The sequence below is a fragment of the Triturus cristatus genome, chromosome 10 (assembly GCF_964204655.1).
Source record: "Triturus cristatus chromosome 10, aTriCri1.1, whole genome shotgun sequence".
Classification (NCBI taxonomy): Eukaryota; Metazoa; Chordata; class Amphibia; order Caudata; family Salamandridae; genus Triturus; species Triturus cristatus.
Genome location: NC_140593.1, coordinates 872,062,289 through 872,083,806, shown reverse-complemented (window position 1 = coordinate 872,083,806; position 21,518 = coordinate 872,062,289). Strand labels below are relative to the sequence as shown.

Here is a 21,518-nt window from a genome sequence, read left to right as displayed (position 1 = left end):
ATACCAATTATCCTTTTTATAAATACTCCCTATATTTTGCTGTTCATTTACAGATATTCACCTGCCGGCTTCCTGATGAAAGCAGTTTATCAAAACAGGCGTAGCAACATCTAAGGCCTCCCGTTCTATGTCTCATGGTTATCCTTTACCTATGAATTAACAATACTGAATATTAAGCATGTCCTGTTGAATTGTGTAGTACTTGAGATATGAATATTTATTGTATCCTTTAGAGATAACACTTATGGACATCAAATATCTGAACATGATGTCACAAAATATGAGTACGAGTATGTCTGCAGAATATTTTTATTAGAGTCTGTTTTGACATTTTCAGAAATTTGCATCAAATAAACATTTTTCTACTTTTGGTATAAAATACATATTAGCTGATATGTTTTGTACTGTAGATGTTATTGTTTGATCATTTCATTTAGGGAACATGGTTGTTTTTTGTGCCCATAATGTTTTCGTATATTCACTTGCTTAAGATATTTCTTTAGAAGAAGGTGGTCCTTCCAGCTGTTACTGAAGACAGCTATGTAATCTAGGTAAGCAGCACTTAAGGCCTCCACACCAGCTAGAACTAGGTTTACCAGCCTCTGGAAGGTGGCATGGCATTCTTTAATCCAAAGAGCATCACTTTAAATTGGTAGTGACCCTCTGGAGTGGTGATGTCTGACCTCTCCCTGACTCCTTCAGTTAGAGAAATTTGCCAGTATCCTGAAGTCAGATCAAAGGTACTCAAGAACTGGACAGTCCCTAACCTATCAATGTGCTCATCCGCCCAAGGAATGGGATGAGCATCAGTTTTGGTGACTGCGGTGAGTCCTCTGTAATCTACACCGAACCGGAGTTCTGGGGTAGTGCCTGGAAGGGCAGCTTTTGGGACCATCACCACAGGGCTGGACCAGGAGCCACTGGAAGGCCCAATCACCCCCAACTCCAACATCTTGAATACTACCTCCTTAATGCTGGCCGTCACTTTCTCAGACAGCCTGTATATTTTGTTTTTGACAGGGAGGCTGTCTTCTGTGTCAATGTCATGGGTACACAAATGTGTGATCCCAGGGATACGGGAGAACAGAGAGAAGTACTATCGCAGCAAGTGGTGACAGTGCCTCTGTTCTGAAGTCAGGGTAGTGGAGAGGTTTACACCTTCCAACGATCGATCCTTCTCTTTTGATGCTAGGAGGTCAGAGAGAGGTTCACTCTCCTCTTCTTCCCCACTGACTGTCCCCAACAGTATAGTGACCGCGGACCTCTCAAAGTGTGGTTTGAGACAGTTGATGTGGAGGACCCTTAAGCGGAGTTCGGTGGTCTTGAGGTCCACCACATCGGTGGCCTCCTTCTTCCTCTCAACGATGTCATAAGGCCAGTTCTCTGGTCTTGGAGGGCCCTGGGCTCCACTGGCTCTATCGCTCACACTTTTGGACCAGGCTGCAATTCCACAGGGGTAGTTGTCTGGTCATACCACTGCTACATTACCTCCTGGCTAGCCTCTAAGTTCTCAGAAGCCTTCTTCCAGAATTTGGCCATGTGGTTCTGGAGGGCTAGCATGTAGCCAACCACATCCTTGGGAGGTTTCTTGGGAGTTTGCTTCCTAACCAGGCTGAGAGGTCCTCCTACAGGGTGACCACGTAGAAGCTCAAAAGAGCAAAATCCAACCCCCTTGTGTAGTACCTCCCTGTAATCAAAGAGCAGGCATGGTAAGTCTTTATTGTCCAATTAATGAAAGTCATTACAATCATGGTGATTAAAAGCAACAAGATTTTTAAAACAGAGTTATCAAGGACTTTTTGAACAGATGCTTTACAAATTTTAAGATAATTCAATGATGACATGCTGTACTGGACCATTGAAAGCACATAAAACATCATAAGAGTAATATTTTGTTGATTTCATTTCATTTTTTTATGTAACGACCCTATATATTAATAAGCCCTTCCATACGTTCAATCTTAGCTACCTTGCCCAGCCCAGTATTTAAAGTGCCTTTGTGCAAGCCTTTCGAACAAGCTATATTTGATACGGATACATATCATATTTAATAATAATAATAAATAATAACGGAATCTGTAAAGTGCCTCTGTGTGTCTACTCAAAGCTTAGCAGCATTTTATTAGGATCATATGCGAGGAAACCTATATTTCAGAGCACATTTCTGAAACTATCCATAGGGGGACTATTTGATAAATTCAAATGGATAACATTAAAAAGTTTAAAATGTCTACATGCCTTCGATCTTACAAAACATTTTTTTCTTTTAATTAAAAGTGTGAGTCAAGATTAAGATTTATTTTGCTCAATTTGGGCAGATAGGTTAAATTTATTATCTAATCGTAATGAGCTTTACTAATTACAAACAGTAAGGTTTTGCTTTGACTTATCTTACGCCGGTGCAATAGCAGTACTAATACAGCAAGGATATTAATATTACCATTTATTATTCCTTTAACGCGGTCAAAACATCTGCCTGTGTCAGTTTTTTCTCAGCTATAAAGATAAACTTAAAGAAATTGGGTTGTTAAAGCGTAGGTATGTCCTAAGAGGCACAATATAATTTCTTGGCAGCACGTTCTCACTCCTATTTTCTTAAAAATAGGTTTTAGCACTGTTTCCCTCGCTTGTCGCAATCTAGGCATATACATACAATATTCAGTAGTGTTTCATTGACACAACCACATAATCAACAATTTTGTGATTACCAATTCTGTACCCATCTTGGAGTCCCATCCTTTGTTGGATAGCGACCAAATCTTAACATAAAAAATCTATCCCTTAAAACCGTTTTTAAATGGGAGGTTAACTAGGGTTGGGGCTTGGTTTTATTGTAAAAGTTCATGACCGATCAAGCATGCTTTTTTTTGCAATTGCCTCCATATCCAATGAAAGCGATAAAAAGTTAGTTGATTGATTTAACATCTGCTTTAAAACAAATTTGTTTATATCCAAGTATTCCAAAGGCGGCAACTTAAAAGTGTTTAGGCTGTTCGTTAAATAGGATCTCTAAGCACTAGCATATTATTTATTTTTTTATTTCTTTCCAGCATGAGCTGACAAGAGAGCCAGAATCTGATAAATAAAACGAAAATAGACATTTTCAGAAATGCATATTGTCCCACCAGAATTTGGCCTAGTAAGCCAAACTCTGGTCTGACTTTAGCATGCCCAGCATTTCTAGGAACCCAAAAAATTAATTTAAAAACTTTTATTGGTAATTTAGCAAGGAGTTTACTATCTTACACCGAAAGATTACTGACCCATAAGCGAGCAGGGGAATCAACTTCGCCTTCATTACCCTCAACAAATGCTCGTGACTTGGGCATATAAGCTTGTTACACAATAATCTAAAAAACAAAGGAAAGTGAAGTTGCTTTGGCCTTTAAATTATCAAAATGTTGTTTGAAAATCATTCTATCATCAAACATAATCCCCAAGTATTTCTACTGTTTCACTAAATCGATCTATAGCCCATTGATGTTACATAATTTCTTATCTGATTTTGTTGAACCTATCTTAATGATTTTAGTTTTTTTAGTGTTCATTTGTAGACCATTAGCTAAAACATATTGGTTAAATGACTCAATCTTTGGAGCCCTATTGGTGTGTGGCTCAACAGCATGGTGTTGTCTGCAACGGAAAGTATTTTACATTATGGCCTGCAAAACTTGGAGAGTGTGCATTGACATTTTGGAAGTGCTGAGATAAATCAGCCATACAATGGTTAAGAAGACATGGTGCTGGTATGCAGCCTTGTTTGAGGCTACTATGTTTCCAAGCAGCTGGTGGTACAACCTCCATCCCCCAATTTGACCTGCACCCACGTTTTTGAATATAACAGTCTGCCTTCCAAATCTCATTTTTGTAACATCTTCTCAAACGCTTTAAAGTGCAAAGCTTTGTGAGTTTGGCAACACTATGTGGTTTATTGCAAATGTGGTTGCTTTCCACTCTAGGGACCGCTTGGAACCCAATAAGACTAGTCGAAAAATCATTTGAGATAATAGTATAATCAATGATGGAGTGTTATCATGAATTTTTAAGCATTGGAACGCCCGGCATATTATGTTGGATAGCATCCTGTAGCAGCTTAAGCTCACATTTTTGTAATTTTGAGCAGAACATCTTAGACACAACTGTTCCTGCCTTCTTTGAGTTTCTATTGTGCTTGGTAGACAGGTGCATATTAAAATCCCCCGAAATAATGAGGCTGGTTGCATGATATTGATATGATATGACTTTGATTATTCCCATTGGACTGTAAGCTGAGTCATCTTGACTGTTCTCTTTAAACTTGAATAAACATTCAGAAAAATAATTAGTATTTCAGAATCTATTTTAATGCATTGTAGCCAGGACAATGGAAATCAATTACATAGTGGGTGGAATATACATCTAATGGCACATTAATAAAAAGCTCACCTTTTGCGTGACCACAAGTATATGTTCAATTTGCGAAGTTAGCGTATTCTTGATAACCGATAATGGGCTTGTTGCACATTTTCCAGGTTTCCTGTAGCATTAAGATTTTTAAATTCTGAATTAAATTTATTTTATCATAATCTTTTAGCAACCTTGCTAGTCCATGTACGTTCTATGAGCAAATATTGATGTTAATGAATTCTTTTTTTCCATCCGTGCTACTAAATCTTCAATCATTCTCGTCAAGGTTCCCTTTACTGAGTATTTTTGGGAGCTAGACCAGTCATCGCTAGGGGCTGGTTTTCTTTGTATTTCCTTACATATTCGGGGGCCCGAAATATTGCTTGTAATCTTAATGCAAGTAGATGACTCAGGATTGAATGGCTGGCCTATTGCCCCTTTCAAAATATTAATACTTGCCCCGTGATTTCCAGTTATCATCGGATTTATTTAGAGGTGTTTCTTTTCCACAACTTTGGAAATCAACAGGGTTAGATATTGGATTTTCTTATTTCGATCCCCCATTTCTCAAATTGTGGCCCATGTTCAAGAATTCTATCAACCGTCTGCTCACTATGCCATATAGTACAGGTTACTTCACGTTTGGAGTTATTGGGATCTTGTTTGAATTGAACTGATTCTAAGGCATCTGATGTTAAATCACTGAGCTCTTGGATTGAAACTAAGGGGCATATCATCAACAACCGGCGATAATTATTGCTAAGCGCACTTAGCGCTAGGATAATTATCACCGGCTATCGCTTGTTTTTATCGCGGAGATAGCGCGCTATCAGCGACGCTTATCTTCAGAGCGATAAAAATAACTGAGCTAGCTGCCAAATGTGCAATTATCGCTGGGATTCCAGCGATAATCGCACAACGTTTGGCGCTACGTCGTTGATAGGGCAGGGCATACCGAACCATGATATCCACCTTCCTTTGGATATCATGGCTAAGTCAAACTAAAAGCAGGCGTAAGGAAAGTAGCGATAACCGCGGTTAGTGCTACTTTTCTTATCACTATGCTTGTTAGCATGCCCATTGATAATTGGAGATATGTCGGTTAGCGACATTTCTCCAGTTATTTTGGGCAGGAATGCCCACGTTGCATCTCATTAGAGATGCAAAGGGAGGCGTAGGGAAAAAGGGTGCTAACATGCGATTATGATTGTTAGCACCCTCTTGTTAATAGGGCGAAAACATCCGCTTTTCTGGCTTTTAAAGCCAAAAAAGCGGAGATAAGGCCCTTGATGGTATGCCCCTAATAGCTTTAATATATTACTGCAATCTAAATATCACGAGGGCCCCTTGAGACATACAATGGAATACAAAGTAACTTTGCAGGTAATACAGCACAAATTGGATTTTTCTTGAGTTGATGATTGGGGAAAAATGGAATTGAAATTGGACCAGTGCCTTGTATCCTCAAGTCTTTCTGACTGTCTTCTACAGGAGCAATTTGACTAGGATCACAATTTCTTCCGGATATAGCTTCATGTGATTGCGCTAGGTTTTTACCGGACGGAGAAGTTCAAAATGAATTTATATAAAATGGTTTATTTTGCTGAACGACTGAAGGACTGCCTCGGCTTTCTTTATTTTTGTCCAGTACAGATATCTGAGAGACTCCATTTGCTGGTGGAGGCCCCTTTGTAGAGCCTTGTCCGGATACATGGCTACTTGCAGCCTCTCTGCTTTAGGTAATTGCTGGCATAACCAAGGCATTTTCAAAGCAAGGTGACATACATGAGTTTCCTAGATTTAAAGCTCGGTCCTTTAACCCTTTCTTTTGCTTTACATTGAATTTTTTCAAATAAATTAAAATCAGGTAGTTTTCCTTTGAATTATGTTTGCACTTGTGTTAGGTGGATTGTTTTTTCTATCGATTCTATTAGGCGCTATTCTTTATTTTTTTACCGGCTCTTTTAGTAAGACCTACTATTTGTGAGTTAGAAGATGATTCCTAATTATTTTTTACTTGGTTAACCTCTCTGTTTTGTTCTAGGTTTTGCCAATTGCCTTTGTTTTCGTTAGAGGCACCTGAGGATACTTTAGTGCTGTTGAATATGTTTCCTTGCCCTATTGTGGTGATTTTTCTTTTTTCATCCTCTTTCATAGGTCGTGATTCCATTTGATGCAGGTTTCCATCTCCCGCCTTACTTGACATTTTGTGTATGACTTGTCTGGGTGTTTTGGCAGTTAGTAGTGTGATGTCATGGCTGTGCCTGTGGTCATTTTTACTGAGTAGCTCCATTTTATTAAGTGCTGACATTAGCCTGACGTCATATACTAGAAAACCAACGATACTCGGTAGATTGGATATTTTATCTATGAGGTGAGCACGGGTACAGGTGATCATTTGATTGTCTCTGTCAGATGGAGCCCTTACTACAACATTTCTTAAATTAAGTAATTTGGAATCTATGCAGCTATGTAGAGGGCAAAAGTGTTCAATAGATCCACTTGAAAATTCTATTTATCCAAGTGATATTTCAGGGCGTTGGTTATGTTTTGCTATGTTATCGGATTTGTAGAGTGCATGGCTGCTCCAGTGACGGGGCGTCCCAGCGCTAGATCCACAAGTACAAACCAAGAAGCGGGGGCGAGACAGAGGATAAATCAAGGGAAGAGCCAGGTCTTAACTGCCTTCCTGAAAGCCCCTTGATCCTGTGTATTTCTGATAGTGCTAGGGAGAGCATTCCAGAGAGAGGAAGCTCGAACTCGGACTGACTGGCCTCCCGCCTGGGCTCTTCCAACCCTGAGAATACGTAGCAAATGTTGGTTTGAGGAGCCGAGGGCACGCTCTGGTGCATGGGGAACGAGAAGATTGGCTAGAGTGAAAGGGGCTTGGACATAGAAAATTCTGTGAGCGATGCTCAGAGACTTGAATTGAATTATCTTTTCCATTTGAAGCCAGTGCAGTTTATGTATGTATTTGGAAGTAGTGCAAGATTTCGGGAGGGCAAAGAGTGTACAAGCAGTGGCATTTTGCACCATCTGCAGGTGGTTGATGCCTGCTTTATTAGCACCCAGATACAGAGAATTGTAGTAGTCTGGTCTTGAAAGGATAGTAGACTGGATAATGGTCTGGCACGGTTGAGTGTCAATGAACCCAAGCAGCGGCTTCAGACCATGTAGGAGTCCAAAACAGATGCCAGCCACTGATTTTGTCTGTGCCTGGAAAGTAAGTGCACAGTCTACCCAAACGCCCAAGTTTTTTATAGTATCCTTGGGAGTGGGGGAAACTCCCAGTGTGGCAGGCCACCATTGATTGCTCCAAAAATGCGTATCCCTTCCTACTAGGAGGATCTCGGATTTACTTACATTGAACTGAAGACAGTTGGCTATCATCCATTCCGCGATGGCCATCATGTCATTTCGGAACTCGCATTGAGAGTTAGAAAGAGTGGTGGATGCCTTTGGATGCCTTCGCTGAAGGGGGATTTCTAATATCATTCAGCAGGGAAAAATACTTTTGGCCGGAATATTACTATTTTCGATTTTTCTGCAAAATATTCAGCGCGTGATTTCTGTGTAGATTCATGGTAGGCCTTGATGGCAGAGCGATTTTGTATTTTGAAAGCAGGGTCATATTTGCAGGTTATAGTGCCCTTGGTATTAAGTAAACTGCCCCATATTCCTAATTGAAGCTCTATCGGGTCCTCTGCTGTTCATACTCCCATGGAAACATTTGTGTTGTACTTGGCTAGTAGTGATAGGTCAGCTGAATTAAGATGATTATTCATAGAATCAGCAGTCTCTGATTTATTTGGCATATGTGCACATTTAATATCTAGGACCTCAGGGATCAAAGCCGGTTTCAGGTCGAGATTGAATCTACCTGTTATTGATATTGGACTAAAGGGATCTATATCAGTTCCACTTTTCAATTTATTAAGACTTGAGAAGGCTTCTGGTCTCCTATTTTGGCAGTTTAGGTCACTATTGTGGTTGGATAAGAATAGCTTTCTCGGTGACTGTGTAAAAGAGAGCAGAAATACCTCATCACTTGTGGTTGACTCAGTACCTAATGATATATTAATCACCATGTTATTTTCATTGAGGTTAATGTCCAAATCAAATCTATCTGAAGTTACGCCCTCATTGTGATCGATTATCAACCTTTTTACAGATCCTTAGCTGGTCTTGGTGGATACTTTTGTCCCATATCCTGTTCTACTGTTTGTGCTTCTAGACTTTGTTGCAGTAGTTAAAATGCAGGGAGCATTAACTTGTGCTTTTACAACCAGGGAGTGGGAGCTCGGTACCTGATTAGAGGCTATATTAATTTCTTTGGGTGGCTTTCGCGGGCTTATTCCATCTACTATATTATTATTTGCCAATTCAGGCATTTAGATGTTAGAGTGTCTGATTTTGTATGGCTTAATTTATTTGGCGTGGTTGTTGTATTCTTAGCAATTTTTTTTCCCCTCTGGGAGCCATTTTACTTCTCTTAATCTTCCCCGCTGGTTTAAATAATTGGTGACAGTTAACTGGAAAGCCTCATTGCGACTCTTTGAGAGGTTCGCCTCTGAAGTGTTTGAGTGGGAACTATTTAGAGTACAGGCCACACTTGTTGTTGGTGTATTTAACCTTTCTTCAATTGGTAAGTCTGACCCTCCCCATATTACCTCAGAATCACCTTTAGCCAGTCTCTTTTTCCTTTGCTTGGTTTGCGAGTGAAATGCTGCACCATGCGGACGGCTGGACCTCATGGCCCCGTGGTCTTATGGCTCGCTGAGTTAAACACCTAGTGTGTTTTTCCTGCTGTTATTGCAGATGAGGAAAGTTGAACTTAAGAATTGTTGTTTATGAGGAAAGGGGTCTAGGATTCCCGCAGTAGTACTTGTCTAAACCGATCAATGTATCGGAAATAGCCGAAGTAGCCAAAGTCAGACCAGTAACAATTCAAACAAAATGACCAGAATATGACACACTGGTCCAGCAGCTCTCCCTATAGACCCTTAAACAGCAAGCAAGGTAAAATTGGAATTAAGATTAATTATGCTTGACTGAAGCAGTCTGTACTCAGCACTCCCAGGTGGTAGAGTTAGAATGAAAGGAGGGGGAGGCCCCCTCAAATAGCAGGAGAGAAATGGCCTTGTGCCCCCCCTCAATGGGTTGTTTTTAATCTTGAATCATGGAGCGTGGGTAAAATAACCTGTCTCTATTATAAAACAAAAAATAAAAGCAATACCCCCTTCTCCTCACCGCCGAAGAATCAATGTGCTCTAGCAGGGTCAAAGTGGCTGTAGTGGGCTCTAGGGCGAAACCAAACCCGAGCTACCACAAGCCACACACTACGCCCAGTCTCTTCCTCCTCACCGGTCCGTCTCCTGAAAAACAGACAGAAACTGACAGCCGGAATTGCCAAAACCGCGGGCCAAAATAGCGGGCTGTGGTGAGCATGATGCAGACGTGTTATGTTATGTTATGTTATAATAAACTTATACCGCGCACTGGTACTCGAGAGTGTCCTGGCATGAGAGCTAAAGAAAGTCCGATGTGGAAAGGCCATTAACACGACTCTGAGAATAGAAAAGTTTTCAATTGTTTTTTGAAAAGTCTAAGATCTTGGATATTCCGTAGCTTATGCGGCAAAGCATTCCAAGCGACGGCTGTTTTGACTGATAGAGACTGGCCTCCTAGCCGAACCCCACGAAAGCGTGGGATCGACAACTGACACAGGGAGGCTGACCGCAACGCTCTATTCGGGACATAAAAGGCAAACCGCTTCCCAATATACATAGGGCCAGCGTCATGCAATGCTCTATGCGCCAGAGTAAGAGCTTTAAATTGCACCCTTTGGGAAACAGGCAGCCAATGCAGATCACGCAGATATTTTTTTACGCTGAGTCTGCCTGAGATGTTAAACAGGAGTCTGGCAGCGGCATTCTGTATAGCCTGCAATTTTCTAAGTAAGTATCCCGGAATCCCCACATACAAAGCATTAGCATGTGTGGCAGATATAGATCAAGGCAGGTCAAAACAGGTCTGGCGGTCGGGATAGTCTCCTCTTCACTGCCTGCCTTAACCGTGTAGGCACCATGATGGGCACACCCTACTCCCACACCCCATAAGCCGCACCCGTCCTCGCACGCACTGGGCTACCTCCGCGCAGGGGAGGGAGGTGCACCGACTGGTACCCTGAGGTCCTGGGTTCCACAGAAACTCGGGCACTCAGGAGCCGGGCTCGCTGCTCCTCCCTGCTGCCACAGCTGATGCTGACAGCTGACGGCTGACACTTTGTCGGCTGATGCGGCTGACACTGACATTTCCCCTGACTCTGACATTTCTGAGGACTCCTTCATATGTACGCACCCATGGTAAGAGGACGTCCCACTTATGCCTCTTGGGCCAAGGCAGGCCTTTGATCATGCCTTTGATGGTCTTGTTTAATCTCTCAACAAGCCCATTGGTTTGCGGATGGTAGGGTATGGATAGCTTTTAAGTAACTCCGCACTCCCTCCACATTGACTGTATGTATGCAGACATAAAGTTGGTGTCTCTGTCAAACACCACTTGTTTTAGGAAACCCACTCTGCTAAAAATCCTCATCAGGGCCGTAGCCACTGTAGGTGCAGTTGCAGTCCTCAGAGGTATAGCTTCTGGGTATCTTGTGGCAAGATCCAGAAGGACCAGGATTAACTTGTTGCCAGAGGCTGTCCGGGAAATTTATGGGCTCTACAATTTCGATGCACACCCTCTCCAAGGGGATACCAATGAAAGGCAAGGGATTTAGGAGAGCTTTCAGCTTCTGCCCTGTCTTCCTGCTGGCCTTGCAGGGCAAGCAAGTCCTACAGAAGGAATCTGAGGAAATCTTCATCCGGGGACAGTAAAAGTGGGGGACAAGCCCGGAAAAGGTCTTGACCTGCCCCAGATGTCTTCCCAGGGGTATCTCATGAGCTAGCCCCAGTACGAAGGCCCTATAGAACTGGGAAACCAGCAGTGCCATTGTTGCCTCATGCACAAGTGCCTTAGGCTCACTATACAGGAGGTCTCCCTTCCAAAAGAGGCACTTTCTTCCAGAGGCTTCACCAGCTCCATGGGTTTGAGCCTGTTGCCTCATGCCCTTCAGGGTTAGGCACTCCTTCTGTGTCTGACAGAACTCCTCCCGGGTGGATTCCCTTCTGCTTGTCATCCGACAAGCTCGGGTAGGTCACCAAAGGAGTCAATGTCTTCCACAATGGGCCCTGGAGCAGCCTCCACTGGTGCCCAATCCACGTCAACTGTGGGACATTCAGGGGCAGGGTTTCCACACCCCTTGCCCTTCACTCTTTTGGCATCTTTCTGGGCCATTCTGCCAGGCTCCAGACTTCCTTGACTTCCTTCCTGGGCTGCCATGGACCTGGTGGTTGCACAAATCCACTTAGTCAATCCCACAATTTTCAGGTGTGATAAGCTCCACTTCCTTCCAGGTAGAGTGGTCAAGATCACTCCATAGCAAAAAATCCACAGGCATGGCAAGACTCAGATCAACTTTCAGAATACCAGAGACCCCCGTCTCCAGTCAAATGGGACAAGAGCCAAAGTGTAGTGACTCTCCCAGTTGCCTGCTACTACAACCTGGTGGAATGTATTGGTATCATTTGCTCTGAGGCCATCAGCTGACTTCGTACCTGTAGTCATACTGGATCTTGTGTCCCTCACAGCCTCCCCCCCCTTCCCATTGTTGTTGACACACTGCCTATACTTTCTAATATAGGGAGGAACATGTGCTTTGGGATCCATCTCCACATCACCTAGGGACACTGGGGTAACCTCAGTGACGTCCCCCCACTGACTTGGGCAAACTCTTCCACAAGCACTACACTAGCCAACCCTGGGGTCTTTCCTCCAGTGGGGGGATATACCCGCTTTGGGCACTTGCGATCACCCTTGTAATGCCCATACTTATAGCAGTCATAGCACTTGAGAGTTTTGATCAGCTTTTTATCAGGGAAACTTTTCTTTTGGTGGCCAGATTGAAAATGGGACCCTTTCCACTGAGAACCATTTTGGTGGCTTTGAGAGAGCTCCTTCTTTTGATCCCCCATCCTTCTTTTGGGGGTAACCCTGACCACCCTTTTGGGAGTACCCCCGAGATGCCTTCTTGGACACTCTGGTGCTGACACAGAGGTCGTCCTCCTTAGCAAGCTTCTGGGGTCAGTCAGCTTGCTATCAACCCGGTGTTGGTGCAACTTTGTAAAACAAATAGCAAGCATGTTCTTCCTCAGAATAAGGTTGTACAACCCTGTATAATGTTCTATCTTGCTGCCCCTCACCCATTCCTTCTGTGCTTTACTGCAATAATATAGAAAATCCACCCGGTCTGGCTGGGAAGTTTGTGGCCACCTCCAAATTTGTGTCTGTTTCTCTGTGGTGTCAGTCCGAATGTATTATTAAGTATGGTCTTCATGGGAGTATACTGTGTCTGGTCCCCTACCTCTAGTGTTAGGAGTGTGTCTCTCCCCACTGTGGGCATGTACCTTCACAAATTCCCCCTCCACCCCTCAGTAGTCCTCAGAAACCTTAGAGCCACTTCATATGCTGAGAACGACTTGTAAATATCTTCTTCCACCACATAATTGGGAACCAGATCCCTGGGTATGTGGACCCTTCCTTCTCCATTGGATGCTGCAGGTATGCTGCCACCATTACTGTTGGACTCTACCTGTTTGGCTTTGATGTTCAGCTCTTTAAGTGTGAGTTCTTGTTCCATCCTTTTTTCCTCCATATTTAACTTGGCCAGCTCCCACTTGAGTTTCCTCTCCCCTTCTTGTTCTCAAGCTCCTGTATGGACAGGTCTCTGGCAGACACACTGCACCCTACTCCATTCAGAGCATCAGGAATCCATGTCATCTGCTGGGGTCGAGTTGGGCTCTCCTGGGAGTTCAGAACCTTTGTCTGGGTCCTCCCTCTCCTCCTCCTCTTATAATGCTCCCTCCTCCTCCTCATTGTCATCCATCTCATCCTTGTCTGAGGTGGTCTACCTATAAATCCCTCAAGGCTCCCTGGAGATCCAGCATAGTATCTTGATTGTCTGCTCTCAATCCCTTTTGCTTGCAGAGATTCAACAGCTCAGGGCTGCTGAGGGTGTCAAAGTTGCAGGAATCCACATCCAGGAGACAAAAAAGGGTTCAGGGCACTTAGATTCACAAAAGGGGGAAAAATAGCCAATTGAAAAACCAGAAGGCGTATATGGTATACCACTCTATAAGTGACTTATAAGTAAAAATGTAATATGCCAATTGGCTATATGCCAAGCAAATCATGTTTAGGTAAATGAGCAAAAGCACTTTAGCACTGGTTAGCAGTGGTAAAGTGTACAGAGTCCTATGGCCAACAAAACAAATTCAGCAAAATTGGAGGCAAGCAGGCAAAAAATATGGGGGAAGACCACCCTAAGACTGACATGTCTAACACACAGACACAGACACAAACACACACACACACAGGCACACACATTCACACACACCAGGCCCTGCACCAGCGGGCTGTAAACCCCCTAGTCCAGTCAGCGTGGGTTGGCCGCAATGCCTGACCACCCCACCACGTACTACCTTTGGCTGCTAATCCAACTTGCGAGGGGCTGGGCCCAGGGCTAGGCTCTGCGCCCAACCCCATGCCATGCACAGCCAAAGGTAGATATAGTGAGGCATGGTAATAAAATATTACTGTACATTAAAAAAATTCCAAGAAATTTACAGAAAAACACAAAGTTAATCTGACTTTATAGTGAGGTGAAAATGTCAGTTAAAACGTGATCTGTTAAACTAAAAAATACCACAGAACTTCACTAGTTATAGTTAACTGAAGCAAAAATAACTTTTGCCCCCTCCATGCACTGCTTATGAGCTCACATATTACATCACTCATGAAGTGTTCCATGACATCAGTGTGAATATCACTTAGGAGATCAGAAAGAAATTACACCATTGATGACAACACTGTGCATGATAGGGGCACGAGTTAAAATGTTACATTTTAACTAACATTTTCAGCTGACTATAAAGTCACTGTAACCTGTGTTTTTAAAATTGAATTATCTAATTTCATTAAAATGTCTAGATAATTTTGCAATGTATCAACTGTGGATTGGCCCAGTGGGAAATCAGGTTATTTTCAAACAAGCTGGTGCATTTTTATAATGCCACTTGGACAAGGGTGACTTTGCTATAGCTCAAGAGCCTTGCAGAAGCAAACCTGATGTGATATTTGCTATCAAGCCCACTGTATTTTCAGAAAAAACTACCCTACTGTGATATTTCTAGATTTTACAGCAACTTGTTTCACTTGTTATGGTTCTGTGAGGCTCGCAGGTTTGGGGGTTGGTACATACTTCAGATCCAACAAGATGAATGAAGTTCAGGCATAGAGCGTATCTGACCACAATTTTCATTTTATTTTTCCTTAATGCTATTTTGTTCCTGTTTTTATCAGTGGGGACGAAAATCTAAGTGCTGGAGTAAAGCCAGAGAGCACCCGGAGACCTCAGTGGCCCCAAGGTCCAACCTCACCATCTGGACCTCTCCGGCCTTTTACCAAAGAGGTGAGAAAACCTGGAAATAGAATTACAGATTTGATGGTCATCCTCATGGGGATGCCTAAGGTAGTAATATGTGTAAGCAAATGCTTGTTTATGAACTGCACAAGAATGACCATTAGGCTGCTAGTTGACATTGAACATAAAATGTTTGTACTGGGGACAATCACGTTATACTTTGCATTTAAGTGCACACACATTGTTCTTGTAAGATCAATGAAATGTCCTGTAGTTTTCATTGTATATACTGAGTAGAGAGACATGGTGGCAGACAAATGTATGGTGGTAACTAGAAACAGTACTCAGAAAACTATTCGAAAAACTATTCGAAGAGCATTTGTAGGTACAGTTAAGTGGACCACTTTTGTTATGCCAATTTAGCAAAGTCCCCATGGTACTTTAAGATCCACAAATGCTTTTAGACCTTCAATGAAATTAGATGCCCTTTTACCACAATACCAATCCAGGTAGTTACAAGATCTTGGACACTACTGAGATCTCAGGTAGTAACACAAAAGTAATAAAAGCTTAAAATAATTGTAAAATGAGTAAAACAACATATATATTTACTAAAGAATATAAATGGCTAAAGTATTTTCCAAACATATGTTTGTTGATTTGTAGTCATAATATCCCTGGCTTTCTGCTATATCATCAACTGGCTGCCTGTCTGTTTTGTATGTTATATTATGTGCCATCCTATGCCAGCACAATGGCCAGCATATACCAAGTGCAACTTCTTATAGCTAAGCACAGCTATCATATACAAGATAGAGCCGTATATGTCACTATACACCCTAATATACCTAGTTACAGCCATCATACGTCCATGCACAGACTAAGGTTCAGAGATATCCGAAGGTTAAGTTTTGTAAGATTGTCAAGTGAAACTAGGGTGTTTCAGTTATTTTTCTTTTTTCTTTCAGGCACCACAAAGGCCTGGTGAACCACATTTTCCAGAGGGTGTTTCTCCTTCTCCACCGGGTATTATTTTACCAGTTCAATATTTTATTTCATGTGACACTTTTGTGATATAGATACGAATGTGCAGCTAAGTAAACTAGCATGTTTTCCTGTGATTTGCACTAAAACTCCTATTCTTTCATGTTTCACATAAGGAAGTGGCTATTTACCCTGTGATTTTTTTACGCTATTTACTTGGCCACTGGCTAAATAGTAGAAATTATTCACTATTTGGCTGACAGCCTAGAAAATAGCAGAGAAACTCCACTATTTACCCAGCTGCTAAATAACATAGATTCTGCACTGTTTGGCCGACAGTCATACAAATGGCAGAAACACTTCACTATTTACCCCACCGCTGGCTAAGTGTAGAGATTCTGTATTGTTCGACTAGCGGCTGTGCAAGTAGCAGAAAAAGTTTGCTATTTAAACTGCCACTGGTTGAACAGTAGAGATTCTGCACTGTACTGCTGGTGGCCATACAAATAGCAGGAAAACCTAAATATTTACCTGGCTGCATAATGAATAGTAGAGAGTTTGCTCTGTTTGACTGGCAGCCATGCAAATAGCAGAAAAACATCACTATTTACCCAACTGTTGGCTTAACAGTAAAGATTCTGCACTGGTTGGATGGCAGCTGTACGAATAGCATAAAAGCTTACCTATTGACTCAGTGGTCCCTTTCCTCTTTGCAAATTAGTTGCCACCCCAACTCAGGGGATGTTAGCTAATCAGTGGTCTGCAACAGCAACCACAGTCATAAACTATCAATAAATTCCTTTCTGAATTGGAAAGGGAAGGGAGGAAACCCCTTTCATGAACCTTCCTATTTGGAATTCAGAAATGATCGCAAAAGTCCTTCTACTAGTTTAAAGAAATGTCCAACTCACAAAAAGGGTTTTGTACATAATGATAAGTACTTTTATCTTCACAAACCTTTTGATTTTGTGATATGAGGTCCTTAGTGCTAATACTGGCTTATAAGCAGGCAGTAAGTTATAGGTCTGAAATGTTTGAATGTTTTTAAGTTATTTTGACAGACATGGCACAGAATGCCACTCCATTACACCATGGGCCAAGATATAGCGACCTGGGAGACCCTTTATGGAGCTGTCTCATGATCCACAAATGCTCCTACCTAAGTTACTTGCAGATGTAACTAATGACAAAGATGATCAGAACCTTTGCAAGACCAGTTAAAGGTTTTTACTCTTTTAAAGCTATATACTCGCTCTTACAAAGCCATGGGAATGTACCAGAGCCATATATCGGATTACCAAAAGAATCAATGTTAAAAGAACACATCTTTTCCTACAGCAAACCAGTGCATTCTGGAATTATTCATTTTGGTTCAGTTCCAGTAAACAAATCAGACTAAAACACCTGAAAACAATGATTTCAAAAAGTAGAAACCAAAAATCTAAAAGTTGTATCACAGTAACATAGAGCCATTTAATATTTAGTGTGGTTTTATCATAATAGAAACAATTGCATACAGACCCTTATGATGGGAACAACATAGTATAATTGAGAGGCTTCATTCCAATCTCATGCCAGAAATAGGAAAAACTGTGGGCCTGATTTAGAGTTTCAAGGAAGGAGTAAACTCAATCAGGGTAGTGGAGGACAATACCTTTAACATCCTGGGGGACTTCCCCTTGCCCCCTCTGGCCCTGAGGACAACACTCTACATTGAGAGGAACAGTGGTCATAGGGGTTCCTGTCTGTGCACAAAACATTTGGAGGATAGTACTGTCAAATATGATGGTCAGCTAGCAAACATTAAAAAAAAGATTTTTCAAAAACAAACTCCCAAAGCAGGAGTTTGTTTTTGAAAAACAAAAAATAACTAATGGTCTGACATGCTGGTTGTTTTCTCCCAGGGTGACGGGGTCATTATGCTTTTTGCTGTCCCTTACAGCCATGTTAACTCTAAATTGAGTAGATGATATAAAGTCCTTCCTTCGACGGCCCTTACTTTGTCGTTCCATCAGAGGAAGTATTCTGTCACGCAGCCGCAACCAAAGGAAAGGGACTATAATTAATTGAACTGAATATCTTTGAACTATCAATGTATTTTTCCAGTAAACCAGAGAAAGACATATAGGTATCAAAGACACAGAAGAAAAGAAACTTTTAGGGATTTTTATTTATTGACTTTATTTCAAATATTGTAAGAAGTAAGATACTGAATAAACAGACATTTTGTTAGCTCCATTTTTGTGACCTGATTGATAATTTCACAGTTATACTTTTAGACTCATTTTCCAGACTGGGGGTGTGGATTAACTATTGAGGTTTTAGAACAGATTTGGGGTGTTTCTGTTTCAAATATCATTTCCTGGCTGTTGCCCAAGCACAGCCTTCGTGCTAGGGGAAGACTCTCGCAGCAGTAACAATCGTGCTGGCTCCAAGTGGAAGTAATCAAAACAAGGACACAATGAAGCATGAGATATCAGCACCTGGCTGTCATCAGCCTTTCTGAGTAGTCATCAGGCACAGAGAAAAGGGCAGCACTGCTTAGAAACTTTCACACCTTTAACAAGAGTCACCTATCATCAACCTCTTACTCCTACCATCAACCTAGGCCATACCGCAGGAAGAACTTATCAGCAGTCCTTTTGCTAAAAAGAACCCCACAGAATTTCCATGGGTATCATTCTCTCCATTCTCCCTCATTTCAGTTCTGGGCTTCCACCCTCCATCCACAGGGATGCAGTCAATACCGACCCTCTGTGTAGGTAAACGGTATTTACTCTCCATCACATCATGGAAAATATATCCCGCTGTTCCATGCACTAAGACTTTCATCGCTCAGTGAGTCTTACTACTATGCACTTATTGGCACATTTACGAAGGGCGAGGCAAGCCAACACAAATCCTTAAATGGGAGTTACTAAGCCATGCAAAGCCGCATTGTGTGGCTTTGCTTGGCTGGCAAATCCAAATCCAGAGTAACTCAAGGCAGCGAAAACTGTGATGATGTTTTGAGAAGGTGTTCTCCTGCGTCCACCCATGGATTGTGACGCAATCCCAGATTTACTAAGGTGTGTAAACCTGGGATTGCATCAATATGGTACGCCTTACCAAGTGAGGCATAGCCAAAGAAATATCTGTATTGCTCCTTGTTAATTCCTCTGCAGCACACAAAAAAGAGGAAAAGCCTCAAAGGATTGTTTTTGTGCAGGAAGGTGCCTCTTCCTGCACAAAAACTATCCTACTCATAATGCAGGCACCCTTGTACTATGGTTCAAGGATGACTGGTTTGGTGTTAGGAGATATGGAGCATTTCTGCTCTTTCCCTCTCATGCAACGTAGTGCAGCAAGTTGTCTTTCTGCCCTTCATTGTGGGATTTCTCAGTAAATCTGCCCCTTGCTACATACCTACCTTACATACACTCATATGGGATGTCAGTGCAAAGATCTGGGGGTCACACAGAATCCCTCTTTGGGCCATCTGACACAAGCTATCTGGAGCCTCCAGCACATCCTCTTCTGCTTATCAGACCCTTCTTATGATCTTGAGATTCCATTTGCTGACTGCCACATCCCTTTGATCCCTTTGTTAGTTAATAACCATTTTTCCTGACTTCAGCGATCTGAGTTTCTCAAACCCTTTCTGCCACCCATTCACAGACTCCACTCTTTTTCACCCATCCATATTTAAACTACTCTGCCAAGTTTTAGTCCCTATACCCTACGATCCACCCTCAGAATAATGGGCCAGCATCAGACCATGTCTTCTACACTCAGAGGTTAGAGTGTAGCTGTCCTTGCTTTTTATTCACTTTGCACGCTCTGAATTTTTAACAAATACTCACTAGTTCAATACGTTGGCTGAAGAGGTGGGGGTTTCTCAGGGTTGGCCACAAAGGAAGCATGAATAAGAACCATTTTCAAAAGGGATATCCTACTACATGTGGCCTAGACTAACATTTGTGTCTGCCTGCTCCTGGTCTTCTTCCTTCACTTCTTGGTCCTCCTGTGCCTTTAGGAGTTGGTCGTCCTCCCATTCCTCTTCCAAGTCATCCTTTTCTAGGTTGTTTTGGATCTACTGTTTTGGACCAAATCGGGTCCTATTAGTCCTCATGACTCTAGTTATCCTGGTTCCCCTGGTCCTTGCCAGCCTTGTCAGACTGCCCCAGTTCCTAGTCCTTCTCCTGCACTTGGAGTGTCAGGTCGTGGTATCTCGGTTCTGATCTTTCCGATCCTCCTAGCCCTGTTCCTGGTCCAGTTTATGCTGAAACTTCTAGTCCACTTTATCTCTCCCCCACCTGATTCCTGCTTCTATTGACCTTGTTTCACCTACTCCTGACCTGATTAGCTCTCTGGGTCCCCCTCCAATATATCAGGCTGCTCTTGACCCTGATCATTCTGCCTGTTGTCATTTTGGACTAACATCTCCACTTTATCTTAACCCTCCTTGTTCAAGTCATCTTTTTCTTAGCTGTTTTTAGCCACCCAGCTTGGTCATCAGGGCTCCCGTCATCCTAGCCTTCCTTCTCCTGGTCCTCCTTTTCTGATTAATCCTGCTCCTGGTTGTCCTGGTATGCCAGACTTTGATACTCTGGGCCTCTGTGAGTTGAGCTTCATTTTTCTCCTTGATTGTGGTCCCAATAGTCCTCATTGCCCTGGTCCTCTTAGCTTTTGTCCTTATCTCCTCTTTATTCTTCAGACCCTGTTCTCTTAGTCTTCAGCACTCTCAGTCTGGATTGTCTAGCAATCGTCTTCCTATTTGAGGTCCTCACACTCCGTGTTCTCTTCCGTTTTGTGCCCATTATACTCTATCCTTTTGTTTCTGGTCCTCCTTGCTAGGTCTGTGTAGCCCTAATCCTCTTGGTTCTGTTCCCTCTGGCCATCATGGTCCTTTCAGCTCCCCCCGGCTTTTAGCTCTTTTTTTCTGATTGTCTGGACCCTCATCCATTTAACCTGGTCCTTCTGATCCATCTCATCCTGTTCTTCTGATTCCCAGTACATCAGTTCCTGGTTCTGTCCCTCGGTCTGCCAAGCCTCTTGTGTCCTGACCCTCTTAGGCCCTTCCCTCTTAGCTCTTGTCTTCCTACTTAGGATCATCCTCATCCTCCTGGCTCTGTGGTTTGTCCTCGTGGTCCTTCTCACACTGCGCTCACTAGTCTGGGCCCTCTCTTTTCTGGTTCTGTTTGTTTGGTTCCTTCTGAGCCTCATCATTTAGGTCCTGGTCCTCCTGGACATTATGCTCCGCTTGGCACTCTGGGCCCTAGTCCTATGACCATGGTTCCCCTGATACTCCTAGGCCTGTTCTTAGGCCTTTCCGTGCTGATTCTTTCTAATCCTCTTTGCTCTGGTCCTCCTGGTATTCTTGAAATGGACACCTTTTTCTTCCTTGCTTATTCTGGCACCCGATCCTATTGACCTGGATCCTGTCTTCCCAGATATGGTACTGATCCTCTTGGCCGTGGTCTTCCTGCTGCTTGCCCTTGTGCTGCTAAATAAAGTCATCATGGTCCTCCTTTATCAGGTTGTCCTTGGCCTGACCATTCTGTTGCTCATCTCCCTAGCCATCCTGTTCATAGCCCTGTGGCCTAGACCTCCAGGCTGTGATCATCCTAATTCTGATGTCCCCGGT

The 21,518-nt window shown here is 42.7% G+C and overlaps 1 protein-coding gene across 1 annotated transcript in view; it reads left to right on the top strand.

The window, feature by feature from the left end:
- The window catches only part of LOC146796142 (SCO-spondin-like), a 1,481,201-nt gene that overhangs the window by 407,541 nt on the left and 1,052,142 nt on the right, over positions 1-21,518 (top strand). The window contains exons 47-48 of the mRNA XM_085631266.1: positions 14,848-14,956; positions 15,877-15,934. Coding sequence (XP_085487392.1) covers positions 14,848-14,956; positions 15,877-15,934 — 167 coding nt within the window. The remainder of the gene's footprint in view (positions 1-14,847; positions 14,957-15,876; positions 15,935-21,518) is intronic.